This window comes from Eulemur rufifrons, chromosome 15 (assembly GCF_041146395.1).
Source record: "Eulemur rufifrons isolate Redbay chromosome 15, OSU_ERuf_1, whole genome shotgun sequence".
Taxonomy (NCBI): domain Eukaryota; kingdom Metazoa; phylum Chordata; class Mammalia; order Primates; family Lemuridae; genus Eulemur; species Eulemur rufifrons.
In genome coordinates, this window is record NC_090997.1 from 44,680,610 (window position 1) to 44,695,720 (window position 15,111).

Here is a 15,111-nt window from a genome sequence, read left to right on the forward strand (position 1 = left end):
TATAGAATGCTTAAGTGAGTGATAAAGAAAACATGGGATTCTGACTCTAATGGGGCTCAGAGTCTAATTATACAATTACAAGTGCTATGAAGGAATAATACAGAGTATTATGAGAATATATAATAGGGTGAGACTATGATATTGTATAGTCTGGTGAGGAAAAGCAATTAAGACTTCCCTAAAGAAATATAAATTAGGAGAGGGAAGGCAGAAAAATATTCCAGGGTCATGGAAAAGCAAGTATAAAAAGCTGTGATAGGCCGGGCGCGGTGGCTCACGCCTGTAATCCTAGCACTCTGGGAGGCCGAGGCGGGTGGATTGCTCAAGGTCAGGAGTTCGAGACCAGCCTGAGCGAGACCCCGTCTCTACTAAAAATAGAAAGACATTATATGGACACCTAAAAATCTATATAGAAAAAATTAGCCGGGCATAGTGGCGCATGCCTGTAGTCCCAGCTACTCGGGAGGCTGAGGCAGTAGGATCGCTTGAGCCCAGGAGTTTGAGGTTGCTGTGAGCTAAGCTGACGCCACGGCACTCACTCTAGCCTGGGCAACAAAGTGAGACTCTGTCTCAACAAAAAAAAAAAAAAAAAAAAAAAAAGCTGTGATAGATAGCTTTTGAGGAATAGTAGAAAATGGGTAAGGATAGGGCTTAAAGTGAATGAGTAAAAGTAAGCAAGGGCCAGATTACTTATTATCTTAGAAAGACCTAGTTTATATTGGATTTTATCCTAAGCAATGAGTTTACATTTGGGTTTTAAACAGCGGAATGAGATTCTTAGAGTTTTAAAAGTGTACTCTGGTGAAAAACATTCCAGTGGGGAATTTAAGACCAGTTAGGAAGGCGTCCGAATCATCCAGGAAAAAGGATACTGGCTTGGGGTAGATAGGTGCTGGCAGAGAGGGAGAAAAATGGATGGACTTGAGAGATCTAAAATATTTGACAGGACTTGATCATTGCAGATTATGGGAGAGAAGGGAGAGGGAAGAAGTAGAGAAAATATGAGGTTCTTGGTTTAAATAAATGATTAAAGAAGTACTGTTCAGCCAGGTAAGACTGGAAGAGAAACAGTTTTAAGAATGGATGATTGCATGGGGAAAGTGTATAGAAAAGGGTCCAGGACTCAACCCTGAGGAACTCAATATTTAAAAGTAGATTAAAAGGAAAATAGGAAAATCGTGAGAATAATAGGATGGAAGTATTTAAAGGAGGTGTGTACAATTTTGTTACATTCTGCCAAGATGATTAAGAAATGATTATAAAGTATCCTTTGGATTTAGTGCTGAGAAAGTAATCATTGACCTTTGCAATTATTTGATTTTAGTGAAAGTCAATTGGAAGTGGGTTGAGGAGTATAGAGAGCAAGTATAAACACCAGATTTTGGAAAGTTTGTGAAGTAGAGGAGAAAATAGAATGGTACCTGGAAGGCGTCATGGAGTCTAATCAAAGTTCTTAAAATCATGGGCATAATAGAGCATATTGAAGTACCAATGTGAATGATTTAGTGGTGAGGTTAAGATGTAAGAAATAGCACATATTGCACAATTACTAACTTTTAGCCTTGGGTGTTTCTGAATGGTGATGCTGTCTACCAAGATAATGTAGAAGGAATAGAGTTGGAGGAAAGATTGAATTTGAGGTTCCTTTAGGTCATCAAGGCAGAGAGGGACAGTGAACAGTTCTTTATCAGAGGCTGAAACTATAGTTCTGGACTTTAAATTCCTTGAGAGGAAGTACCCTGTCTTTTTCTTTTATCTCCTAAGCATTTATTTAGCCCAGAATCTGGGATATAGTAAGCACTTTATACATTTTGTTGTAACTGAAGGAAGAAGCAAAGTCAGTCTTTAAATCTGAGTTAGAAGTTTGGGAGTTGGCAATTTTTAACCCTAGTTTGAGGAAGGAGAGAGGATGACATGCCCAGAAAGCATGTAGGAAAAGATAGATAGCGTAGGTGGAAACCCTAGAGAACAGCAACATTTAGTGGGCAAGAGACCAGCAAAGAAACTTGGGGAGGAAGAGTCAGATGGGAACTAGGAAAGGGAGTGAAGGTACAGAGAGTTATGGAAGCCAGAGGAGGGAGATTGATGAAGGTTAGATGGTCATGCCAAATGCCATGGGGAGATCAACTAAAAAAGGTGTCTACTAGAATTAACTGTTAGTGGTCATTGATCTTTAGAGAAGTTTTAGTGGGTGCCTTCTAGTACAATTGAATGGTGAATGAGCTAACTAAAGAAGTGAAGGTAGTGAGTGAGTTGTTATATATGTAGGTAGGTAAGTAGGTATCTTGCTTTAAATAAAAGGAAGTTAGTCAGTACCTGACCTTTTTTGAAGGCTTTTAAGGTGAGTCTTGCATATTTGTGGGCTCTGGGGAGGTACCTATTAAAGAGGTAGAAGTAGAGTTGTGGATGGAACATAGGTGGAAGTATTAGCGTTACAAAGTAGAAGGGATATCTCTTAGATTAAGTCTGTTAAGTAGAAGTGTTGAACTTCACCAGAAGGAAAGAAACAGAACATTTCGCTCAACAGCAAGCCTTAGAAAAGTAGAAAATGAAGATTTGAATGGTGAAAACGAGATAAAGAGTGAGAGGAGGAGCTAAGGGCATATGAAAGGATTACTGATCAGCCAATAAATACCATTTCTCACATTCAAGACCAGGCTGATTTAAGAAAGCATAATGTAGTGGCACCATCTGCATGATTATATGGTATTCCTGATAGTGTTCCTCAGTTTGGATGGAAGAGAAAGAGGGAGGTGGTTGCATAGTCCTGGTACAAGTAATGCATCAATGAATCGAGCCTGGATAGGGTAGGAAACAATGCCAAGAGGATAGATGAAAAGGGAATGGTTAAGGAACTGGAGGTCTTAATGGGGTCAGAAAGAGGATATAGTGGGAATAAGGCCAAGAATTAGGTATGAAAGACTGGGACATTGAAATTTATGATTTTAGGAGTAACGCAGCTTGCAGTGTCTGGAAGTGGCCATAGAAGTTATACTACTGGATTAGAATATAGATGAAGGTTGTTGAGGAATTTAAAAAATGTTGGGTTTAATTTACTGGATGGACTGCACACAGAAGATGCCTTTAGTAGAAACCAGTAGTGAGAAGACTGAATCAAGTGCTGAAGTCCTAAATTAAGAGGTGCAGCAGGGAGAGTGCTTCTAGGCTGTGTGGTAAGGATTTCGGGAAAGCAGCTGCTTCAGAGTATCATCTTAGGAGACCCTGGTTCAGTTAAGATGAAGTTGCAGTATATAAATTTGTGAAGCAATATAGAACAAGAGTTTTGCAGGGAACCCGTTCTACGGAGCATAATGAGCAGGACTGTGAGGCATATGGAGGAAGTCAGAGGAGAAGAATCCTAAAATAGTTAGAGTGGAAATGTAAATAATAGGATTTTTTTAGCAGCCAAGAGAAAAGATAAGCTTTATAATTGTATTCTTTAAGTGCAAGGCTACACCCTAGCAGGAAACTGCTATATCTGGCCTTCCCTGGCCTAGATCCCATGTATCAGATTTGCTGATGATAGTAACAATTAGCATTTATTGGCTGCTACTATGTGCTAGGCACTGTGCTAGAACTTTCCTTATATTTCCATTTATTTTTACACCAACTGAGGTAAGTGTTCTTATCCCCATTTTAAGATGAGGAAATTGAGTAAGATGAAGAAAGGCTTGGTGTCTGTCTGTCCTAAGGGTTACGCAGATAGTATGTGACATAGCTGAGAGTTGAAACCAGGCAAATGGACCCCAGCGCTTATATGTGCCTTGATTTGGAGAATAGGATAATAGATTCTAGTAGCCAAATAGCTTGTTCAGTGTTTCGGCTGGAAGATGCCATAAAAATTATCCTGGTATCTATCTGAAATGAATTCTGTCTAGGTGATTAGGAAACAATATTAGGAGCTGATTTGTAAGTGATATTCTTTTTTCAAAGACCCACATTTATATAAATTTTTTTGCTTATGCTTAATATTGATTCCAAAGAAGAAAAAGAATAAACTTCTGGAACCCGGTCTGGAGCCGTGAAGGAGGTGGCTGTGTTGAAGGTAGGGAGCACAGAACATAGGGGCTGTCTACTAGAGATCTGCACTGCAGTTGTGTACTCTTAACCCACAGAAGCCAAGCGTGAGAAATGGAAATGAGAAGCAATTGTGCAGGGGTTGAATGCATTCTGACCAGTTTGCTCGTCAGTGTGTACTGGGAGGGCTATAATTGAAACTTGTAGCTATGAGCTTGGCAAAATGTTCACTACTCAAGTTGCACTTACAGTCTTTAGTGCTACGATCCGTAGGTCTCCTAGATCCCCCGTCCCCTTGGGTAGGTTGGAGAAGAGGAATGGGACACCAGAATATTAATTGCTCTCATATGCCAAGGTCCCTCTGTAGCAAAGAGATGTTCAAGAAATCGCTGGGCTTTTGACACAGGGTGGGTTTCAAACTTCAGGAGCAGATCACACCAGGAAATTCTTCATTGGAAACAGGTGTCTGAGTCATCCTCACAAGAGGAATGCCCCCTTCTTTCCAAGTCAAATGGGCCCCTTTTATGTGGAGGCTTTAAGATGCTAACCAACATCTTGACACTTGAGATTTGGGTGGGGGAGTATACAGACAATCAATCTGGTTTATGTTTTTCCAGTACACTTTTACAGTTATACAATGCAAATGTTCAAGCAAGTCATTCTTGGCTATCCTTGTTTCCTACTTCCAATCCTAAAAAGCTGATAAGCTCATTAGACTTAACTTGAAAATTTCAAAACCATCCTTGAAAACAATCTATTTACTAAACCTACTATGACTACATAAAATCATCTCAGCTCTGGCACTACAAAATTTTCTCTCATGCATATAAATTCTCAAAGGGGATTTTGTAATTCTATTGCAGTTTGGTGTTCATTTATGCAGTTTAAAATATGATCTTCACAACCACCCTTGCCCTCTGAGAAGAAAAGGAGAATTAGCAACCCCATTTTATAGATAAAGATAGTCACAGATGGGGAAATTGAATGACGTTCAACAGCAAATCTGCAAAACATCTGCTGACCCCCCTGGTTCAGAATTCTTTCTCTACTGCACTGCTTAGTGACATTATTGCCATTCCAAAGCAGAAGAATGAAGGTTGAGAGTGTCAGGATTACATAGGCAAGGTTTTTAGGTTTTCATAGTAAATACAGGAAGCAGTGCAAGATACTTCTTTCAGTAAATAAGGCAAAATTATAAGTTCTGTCATGTGTCATGTGATACGTTGATGTCAATTTAAAAATATTAATTTTTAAAAAGTAGTTTACTGGTATAAAATGAAAAACTGAAGCAATTTTCATTTCTAACACAAAAACCTTGATCCCATACCAGCTCCCTGCCAAAAAAGATGAGCCAGTGGTGTGGCAACAGCTGCTTTGCCAGAATTAAAAAGACCAGAAACCCGGAATGCTCTTCCTGATAATAGTGTGGCCCTTTCCAACACAAAATAGTGGTTGGTTCTGTGTAATCATTGAGCTTTAGGTGTGTGTTGTTGGGCTTTCTCTCTCTCTCTCTCTCTCTCTCTCTCTTTTTCTCTCTCTCTCTCTCTCTCAAAGCTGATATCCTTGATAATGAGATCAATTCTGAATTTTTATTTTAAAACTATAGGCAGGAACCCAGCATTCCTGTGGCCTAGCTACCTTTTTTTTTTCCCCTCTTTACTGAGCAAGCTGTGTAGGCAGCTTTCCTGGGAAGCACTACACTGAAGCAAAGGGCAAACACACTGTAGCAGAGTTCTCAGGTCTTTCACACGCAGAACTGGACACTCAGCAGAGCAGCAGTTGGCAAAGTGCAAAGCTCAAAGATCCTGAAGAAAGGTTGGGAAGCCCAAGGCTGAGGACTGACTGGCTCTATCTAGATAGTAAGAACAATGAGTAATATTTAGTAAACTGTATCAGACACTGTTCTGAGCTCTTTATGCATCAAATCATTTAGTCATAACTACAAGAAAGGAATTAGCTGGCATTAGAGGTAACTCAAGAGTTTGTGTATCACCACCTGACTATTCCAAGGGACCTGTGTATTCTCGCTGAGTCAGGTTAACAATCCTAGAATACTGCTTGAAGGAAAATGTATGTAGTAGTCAATAGTATATATATGTGCGCGCACACACATACATGATATACACCTTCAGCAAAAAAAGCAGACATCGTAGTAGATTTTATAATCCCGTCAGAGTGCGAAGAAAGACCATGTCACCATTTGGCAAAATCTGTATTCAAATCCTATTATTACCTTGCTTTCCCACGTTTATCGGAGGCCATGTTCATACTGGCTTCGTCAAAAAAGTTACGTCCACTCCTTTTTGGCAAACATTTACGCATAATCTATTCAATAAATTTTCAGATTTTTTTGAGTACCTGTCTCAGCATATTTTTTTAATTAGATAATTTGCTTCACTTGTATCTGCTAGCATTTGTCTTTCTGACTTTAAATTTGTCAGCCTTTGCTGAAATGAAGTTGGTCCAGAGTGAAATTGGAGGCGCAGTTAACTTGCTGCATGTGAAGTAAGTTTAAAAGTGGATGTGTGTGTATAAAGCTCATCAGTTTTATAGGCCAACCTATAATGTATGGTGGTCGGTTACGGTGTTGCACAGGAGTGAGGCCACAAGATGGCAAGCTAACACTGGAAATGGGTGTGTATAGTTAAGGTCTGGAAACTGAACCAGAAACTACCTCTTCGTTATTTTGTATTTATACTTTATAAGGGACATGGGCTAATATGTGGTATTCATTTATATTTTTAATATGTATAATAAGTTAAACAGTTATTAAAATACAGTTTTTAAAAATTGGGAGAGGACTATGACACATTAGCTGTGGGTCCATTTTAGAAGAGACCAGCCTTCATGATGGAAACAGACTGGAGCCACCTTGCATTGATTGTACATACTTAGTTATCTAATACAGTAAAAAAAAAAAAAAAAAAAAAGTCTAACACAGTTGGTCATTACATAAATACGCCAGTATTCCAAAGATCTTTGAAACAATTTTGTATAGGAAATTTCTGGAAGACTGGATTTGGAGTTTAAAAATCTGAATTCTTGCATTTAACATTGGGCAAGTCACTGTATCATTCTGGGTTGTAGTTGTCTTATTTCTAAGTATTTTTAAGATTTCTTCCAATTCCAAAATAATATTATTTTTGAGTTTTTACAACATATTTATGCTGTTAGGGTTAGGAATATGTTCATTGTTACTGAGCAACTACTGTGGGTTAAGCCGTGAAGATACAATGAGGAAGGGGCATAGTTCTTGCCTGCATTCAAAGTGCTTACAATTTAGAGGGGGATACAAATGTATAAGCAAAGAATATAGGGATAAGTGATATAATAAAGCCACGTATTGTTAATTACAATACCTAACATTTTTTAAATAACCTGTATGTGCCGGTACTTCGTACTGATCATCTCATTTAATTTGTATAGTAGCCCTATGAGATCCATATTTTTACCTATCCCCATTTTACATCACATTTTGCCCTCTGGAAGAAATATTTGATGCAAATCTTGAAATAAAATTGGAATTTCTCAAAGTGGAAAAAAGAACAATGAAATCATACAAACTATTAAGTACTTTGCATATCACTATTGTGCCATGATTTTAAAGAAGATAAAGCCTTTTGTAACCAGTTCTATAGAACTACATAAATTGTTTATTGTAATATGATGTCCTGTTATTATACACAAAATTTGTTTCCTAAAGGTGATATAATTAATCAGAGGTCTTTCTGTGGACTCAGGTTTATATAGTGATATAGTCAATACAACATCTCATTTTGCCATTGCCCAGTATATATGCTAGGTACTAGACCATAGGATCTTAAAGAGTTAAAAAGAAGTTTGGAGGTTATCTAGCTATACATCCCATACAATCCAGAAATATTCTTGACCATCCCTTTCAATATTAGGATCTCACTCCTTTATCATTTCATTGAGGCAGTTCAAATTAATAAAATGTTCTTAGGTAAAAAAAAAAAAAAAAAAACAAACCCCAACTATCTCTTTGATTTTCACCCATTGGTCCTGGTTTCTACAACTTTGGAAATGAAATAAGCTATTTGTCTTTCAAGCATTGGGAAAATAATTCCCTATAGTCTGGATACAAACCTCTGCTAATACAGGTTTAAATTAACTTTTTAAAAATAGTCTCATACTATGCTTTGCTCATGTTAAGGTGGTGGACAGCTAAAACTCCAAGGACTTTATGTTGTGAACCAATATCAATCCTGGTCTCATATAAAAATCTTAAATATTGATGCAGAATATTTACTTGTTCCATTTCACCTGACTTATTCTGAACAAAATTGTACCTACTGAATTTTTTTTTTTATCATGTTCAGTTCTGCCATTCAACATACTAGACTTTTCAGCAGGCCTTCTGTGTCTTCATCCTGGTCACTAATGTGAATATAATCAGGAACTATTTGGAGCTCTAAGTAAAAAAAAAATAACAAGGCAATAACTTATGTCAGGTAGGAGTTAAGTTGTCTCTCACATAAAAAAAAAGGCAGACGGGAGACAGGCAGTTCAGGGCTGATAGGGCAATTCTATAATGGCATCAGTATCTTCTTCATAAGGTCTCTCATCCATCCTCAAAGTCACCTGATGGCAGAAGATGTTCCCTGCAGCACTGTGATGTCTCAGGCAGGAAGGGGAAGGAAAGGGAAAAGACACAAAAAGCTAGGGAAAAGCTAGGTCAGCTGCACTTTTTAAATAACTTTTCCCAAAGCACCAGCCAAAAAAGTCTCTGTTGTTTGGCAAGATAATCACACAGCTACTTCTACATGCAGAGGAGATTAAAAATGTACTTTTTTTTTTTTAGCTGGGCACATTACCATCCCCAGTGCCATCAGGGTTCTTTTAGGTGAAGAGAAATAAATACTGGGTGGATGAGAGATAGGAGAGGCAAGAGGAGCACAAAGTTTTTCCTAAGAAACATTGAGCTCCTAAGTACAAGGGCCCTAACCTGTGGGGATACACAGATATAAAGAAATGAGTAAGGTAAAGTCCTTGACCTTAGTCACAGTCAGTAGTTCCTGATGTCACCATCAAATTAATGTAATTACAAGCAGTCTGCTCTGAGAAGATTAGTTACTTTAGCTTATCTTCCACAGAAAGTCAAATCTCAAGTTACTGCCCTTTTCTTTGAGATAAATACTTTGTAAACGAAAACTCTTGGTTAACCTAGTGTTTAGTCCTTCTTTTAATAACAGGGGATTGGTGATCATCAATTTAGTTAATAACATTTTTATAGTAAGAATGTGGTGATTGCATTGCTTAATTTATCTGGCCCCAATCTATAGCACAGAGTTTAATAGTGACCGTTTCCTAAAGAGTAGGAATCTAGGCTGGGCATGGTCGCTCATGCCTGTAATCTTAGCATTCTGGAAGGCTGAGGCAGGAGGACCCCTTGCAGTCAGGGGTTCGAGACCAGCCTTAGCAAGAGTCTTTACCAAAATAGAAAAAATTAGCTGGGCATGGTGGCATGCGCCTGTAGTCCCAGCTACTTGGAGGCTGGCAGGAATATCGCTTGAGTGCAGGAATATTGCTTGACCCCAGGAATTTGAGGTTGAGCTGTGATGAAGAGTAGGACTCTAGAGTGCACTTCTGCTTCCTAGGATTCATCCCCAGTTCTGCCCCACAGCCATTCTGTCCATCTCTGCTCTGACAGGAGGCATTAATGTCTGAAAATTTTCTAAGATAAAGTATTAACAGAAATTACATGTATTACTTTTCTCTGAACAGTATTATTTCATTTCCCCTTTTAATAGAAATATATTTAATAGAAAATTTTCTGTAGCTGGGGAAGGATCTGATACTTTACCTTTAAATAGATGGGAATGTTGACATATGTGGGTGACATCCAGAACTCATTTTGCTTTGCTTTCAAACAATGGGCACATTATAGTATTTTAAAAGATAATCATCTCAGAATAGGAAAGTTTTTTTATTAGATTCTCTAACACAGTGGAAACAAGATGGGTCTATGGAAAATGCTCAGAACTCTCCACAATCACCAATGTCTTTTAAAGCTGAAGAAAGATTTGCTTGTGGAAAAAAGACCCAATTTTATATTAGAGAAAGAACTTCTGGTAGGTCTCTCCCAGAACACTTCCATCAGGTTTTTGTCGTAAATATTCAGTTGAATGCTGACATTTTTTGCCTCCACATGTTCCACTGCTGCTTCTTGCTTTTCTAATGAGTTGTTTAAAGAGCTGTGAAATACCCCCTCTCTTTTGTGTTTTGAGCAGTACTAAATATACAAACAAAGTAAAATGTAAACGGAACAAATTGGTGTTGATATTTAAGAAAAATGTCATGTGTCATGGGATGTGAGCTAGAACAGAGAGAGACAGGGTATTATGGGCTTTTAAATTGTTTTACTTATTAAAATTTTAACAAAAGTAATGTGAAACAAAAGATTTATAAAGAAAAGATTAATACCCCCTCCATGGTAACCAGTGTTGAGATCCTTCTACAACTTTCCCCCTATTTACACAAACATACATATACACACGTGAAGGTTAGGAGACTCCATACTTAGAAAGGTTGGGTACAAGAAAAGTGTTCTACCTTTTTTTTTTTTTTTTTTTTACTATTATACAGGAAAGAAATTTATGAAGAAGGTCACTTTATTAGGACTCTCAGTTGCAAAACAGAAATCCAACTTGAACCAGCTTAAGCAGAAAGGAATTTATCTTTCATGTAACTAAACTGCAGAAAGGGTAGAGGTGGAGCCAGGCTTGGGGACAATGGAAGTGAAGAATTCAAACATCCTCAAGTCTTTCCTCTCTCATCTTCACAGTCCCTCAGGAAGATGAACCATAGCCACTTGTAGCTCTGGGCATTCCTTCATACAAGTGCTTGAAAAACTTTCCTGCCAGCTCCAGTGAGAAGAACCCCTGTGGCCAGAAGCAAGGTCTGTAATTAGAGTGTGGGGGCAAGTGCTGAACAGTCAAAATAATCACTGCAAGTCAGGAGTGTCTTGCTTCTGTTTAGTGATCGGGAAAGCATGGTGTGGCGAGAAAGTGACTGAAGGTTGGTTATCTTTACTAGCTGCCTGTACCTGACAGAAGTGATAGCCTTTCCCCATCTCTAAGATTACTGTCTGCTCTATGGGCACCAGAAGGTTTCAGGGAGAACCAAGTGAGAGCAGGACACAGGAGTAGGATACTCCATTTTGAGGGCTGGGCGCAGTGGCTCACGCCTATAATCCTAGCACTCTGGGAGGCTGAGGTGGGAGGATTGCTTGAGCTCAGGAGTTCAAGATAAGATACTCCATTTTCCCCTCCATGATCCTTAATGAAAGTGGACATCTTCTTGAGCAAGAATTATGCATTACATCTTGGAAGGTGCATAGCACAGTGTCTTGCTCTCAGGTACTCAATAAATATTAATCTATTGATAAGAGAATAAAAATGATACAAGTCAACTTCCAATTTCTCTCCATCAAATGCTCTGGGTCTTCACTGACACCAAGAAAGCCTTCAGAATGTTCTTACAGGCAACTCATTTTGCAAATTAAGGTACTATCAAAGAAGCTTAAAGATGGAAAAATCATTCCCTTTGCTATTTAAACATCTTCATTTCCACTGCGCTTGCTCACATTACCTTTCAGTTTCTTCCCTGTACAAAGTAGAAATGCAAAGAAAGTACACGTCCAAGCAGTCAAACCTTTTCCGTTGGGCAGAGCTTGTTATAACTGTATGAAGAGGCTGAGCTCCCTTAAAACAGTTTTGGCATCAAACTCATCCTCAGACTGAAAAAGTCCCATGCCTTCATTCCATTTCTGCACACTGAAACCCTATTTTCTAGATTCCATGCCATGATCAGGATCTCAAAAACCTTAAACTTCTTTAACCACCTATCACTGTCAAAAATATCAAATCATGGTTACTTGCATTCATGAGACTAAACGTTTCCCTGTAAAATGGTAGAGTACATGGTTGTAAGCTTGTAAGTCCAGCAGTGATCTGTGGTATAAATTAAAGAAAGGGGAAAACCACAAAGTTCATCTTTCTCTCCGTTGTCCAGGACACAGTCTTTCAGACAGAGATTATGACAACTGTTGGTGACATGGTCTGTAGACTATATAATGACCCAAATAACCTTCACTGTGCCTGAATTGTAATGAGACATTTTATTCTAAAGAGGGCAGGGCATGGAAGACATGACATCATTGGTTTTAGTTAAAATCACATTTTTATGCACTGACTTTTTGTTAAGAAATTCCCAGGGGAGAAGAATGATTTCTGAACTATCTTTACCAAACACTATTGCAAATCCTGTTCTAAAATTGTCAGAACAAGTTTTATTTCACAGAATAATCATACCCTGTGCGGTCAGGTAAAGATATCAATGACAGCCAAAGAGCAAAGCAAAACACCTTAATTTTTATTCTGGAGAAATTCACATATGTTAGAGTATTAAATTCAAAGAGAATATACCTGTGATTTTTTTTAAAAAAAAAATAGAAAAGTAGAAGAAAGTTCTAGTCTTCGAAATAAGTAATAACATTGTTTGCACCAATGTAACAACATAGTACACATTATCTGTCCTGGAAGGAGTTGCACTGGTAAAATGTAGGCAAACGGTGACATATTGTATAGTACATTGTGAGTTCCTGATTATAAAAGGTCCAACAATACAAACATTTAAAAAATATTACGATGTTCTTATAGTTCAGAGAAGTGTTAAATAATTATAAAGTGAGCACATTCTTTTTCTGTGGCCTCCCCTCTTCCCTATCTTTGTGCTGCTTTCTGTGGGACTTATCTTCCCCTTTGTAACCTTTTCAGATGTCTGCTGGTCCCGGCTTGAGTGGGAGATCTCCCAGTACTATTTGCACTTAATTTGGGGACCACTAAAATGAGGACTTTCTTCCCTCTCCCCTAGTCCACTTATATCCAACAATACCTAAACTGGTAGGCCTGGGCTCAGGTGGCCTTTCCCCAGGGTGGGCCTTCTCATTGGATGTGCCTCTGTGTGCCCCCCTGTTAGCTTCAACCCTGCCCTACACCACAGTCTTTCTCTGCAAAGACTGAGTCAGACTGAGTGAATGGAGCCTTGGCTGCCACTGTGGAAAGATCGCCAGTGCCTCCATTTCAGCTTGGAGGCTACCACATTTGTCAGAACTGTCACTTTTTATATTTTCCAGTTCATTGTGCACGAATTGTAATGAGACAGTTACAAAAAATAGAAAACTGACATAGGGTTTCCTTCTTTTCTGACAGACCGAAGCTCTTAAAAGAATGCTGTTAGTTGGATTTCTTCAGACTAATTTGCAATTAACTATTCAAAAATAACTCACGTATCCACAAAATGGAAAACCCTACAACAAAACAATGACACCTCTATCTAGTGTTCACACCAGAGAGCATATTAACAGTATAAAAAAATTCCTCCCAAATGATATTAAGGCTCATACCCTTTGTTTTCCAACCCAGCTTAGGTCTTGCTTAGCAGAGATGCAAGCTTTCTTTAACCTTCTTTTGTCTCACAAAGTAGCTTTGCTTCAGGTTGCTGAGATGTGCTTATGGCCAAGACTGAATGGTGATTCTGAAGTAGGGGAGGGGCCCCTATCTCACCACACTCAACATATCTGAGGTTGTGGCACTCACAAACTGAAGACTTGAATTTTTTAGAATATTTTTGGAGATAGCACTTAATAAAGCACTTGAGAACCAAAAAACTCAGTTCAATGAAATTCAACACAATGCACAAGCCTGAGGTAATGATCAAGAAGAGGATGAAGATCGTTTTCTCAGTGGGTTTGGAGATGAAGCAGTCCACAGTGTTGGGACAAGGCTTCAAATCACACTTCATAAGGTAGGGAACACTGAAGCCATCATACAACTTATAAAATAAAACAAGGAAGCCAATTTCAAAACCAGTTTTAACAATGAGGCTGATAAGATAGGTGTACCATAGGCCCCCGTCCATTGTACCTGGGCTGACATAGAGTTTCTTTCTGTGCCTTTTCTCTCTACCTTCACGGTAGGCTACATGTAGAACCACCAGAAGCGAAGGTGTGGAGACCATGATCAGCTGTAAGGCCCAAAGTCTGACCTGGGATATAGGGAAGAAGTAGTCAAAACACACATTTTCACAACCAGGCTGTCTACTGTTGCACTCAAACTCTTTCTGCTCATCTTTCCACACATGCTCTGCTGCCACCATGTAGACCAGCAAACGAAAGATGAACACGACAGCCAGCCAAATCCGCCCGATTGCAGTTGAGTATTTATTTACTCCACTCAGGAGGTCTCTGAGGAACATCCAACTCATGGCTTAGGCTCAAAAAAACTGCAAGACTCTGCAAAAGAAAACAATTTCACATGATTCACTTATTTGTATTCTATTGATCATTTCTACTGTTTTATTTGAGGGATTATGGAAGATAAACTCCAATTTCTGCATTATAACAACTCTGAATGTTGTAGGCTCTCTAAGAATCCCATAAGCGACGCTCACTTTCAAACAAGATGATGGACCAGTCCACGGACATAATTTATCCCATGCCTACTCTGATTTAAAATTTGATTGATCATCCCACACACACACTACCTTATTTTCAAACAATTCTGTGGTTGGCAAGATCTTTCTAGTTTATTGCTTCCCTCTAAAGGTGAATGGGTTATGTTTCTGATCTGGAAAGAATTAGACATGAATTGCAAGGTGACCCTGGTACCTCGAGATGTCCGTCACATGCCAGGTTGTTGAAGTTGTGGTCTGTACTCACTTTCTCTGATTTGTTAATGCCTTAAGAGTTATTCGCTACCCCTACCTCCTCTCAGTTCCCGTATCAGCAGCTGAGCTTGTCTATAAATTGATAGTGAAAAATGAAGCTCTCCAATATGAACTTCCTTCAACTCATACTCCCTTACCCTCCAGACTGAGAGTCGTGCTCTGTTGCCCAGGCTAGAGTGCAGTGGCGTCATCATAGCTCACTGCAACCTCAAACTCCTGGACTCGAGCCATCTTCCTGCCTCAGCCAGAAGTAGTAGCTGGGATTACAACGAGTACCTGGGATTACAGTCGTATGCCACCATGCGTGGTTAATTTTTCTATTTGTTTGTAGAGATGGGATCTCAC

The 15,111-nt window shown here is 38.9% G+C and overlaps 1 protein-coding gene across 1 annotated transcript; it reads right to left on the reverse strand.

Annotated features, from left to right (window-relative positions):
* Window positions 1-13,497: 13,497 nt before the first annotated feature.
* On the reverse strand, window positions 13,498-14,304 carry GJB7 (gap junction protein beta 7). The gene has a single exon (XM_069489071.1). It carries the CDS (start codon window positions 14,302-14,304, stop codon window positions 13,498-13,500), a length of 807 nt encoding a protein of 268 aa, XP_069345172.1.
* Window positions 14,305-15,111: the final 807 nt, after the last annotated feature.

Excerpts from the sequence above, each read along its gene's own strand:
- GJB7 (XM_069489071.1), bottom strand. The coding sequence starts at position 14,304 with ATGAGTTGGATGTTCCTCAGAGACCTCCTGAGTGGAGTAAATAAATAC.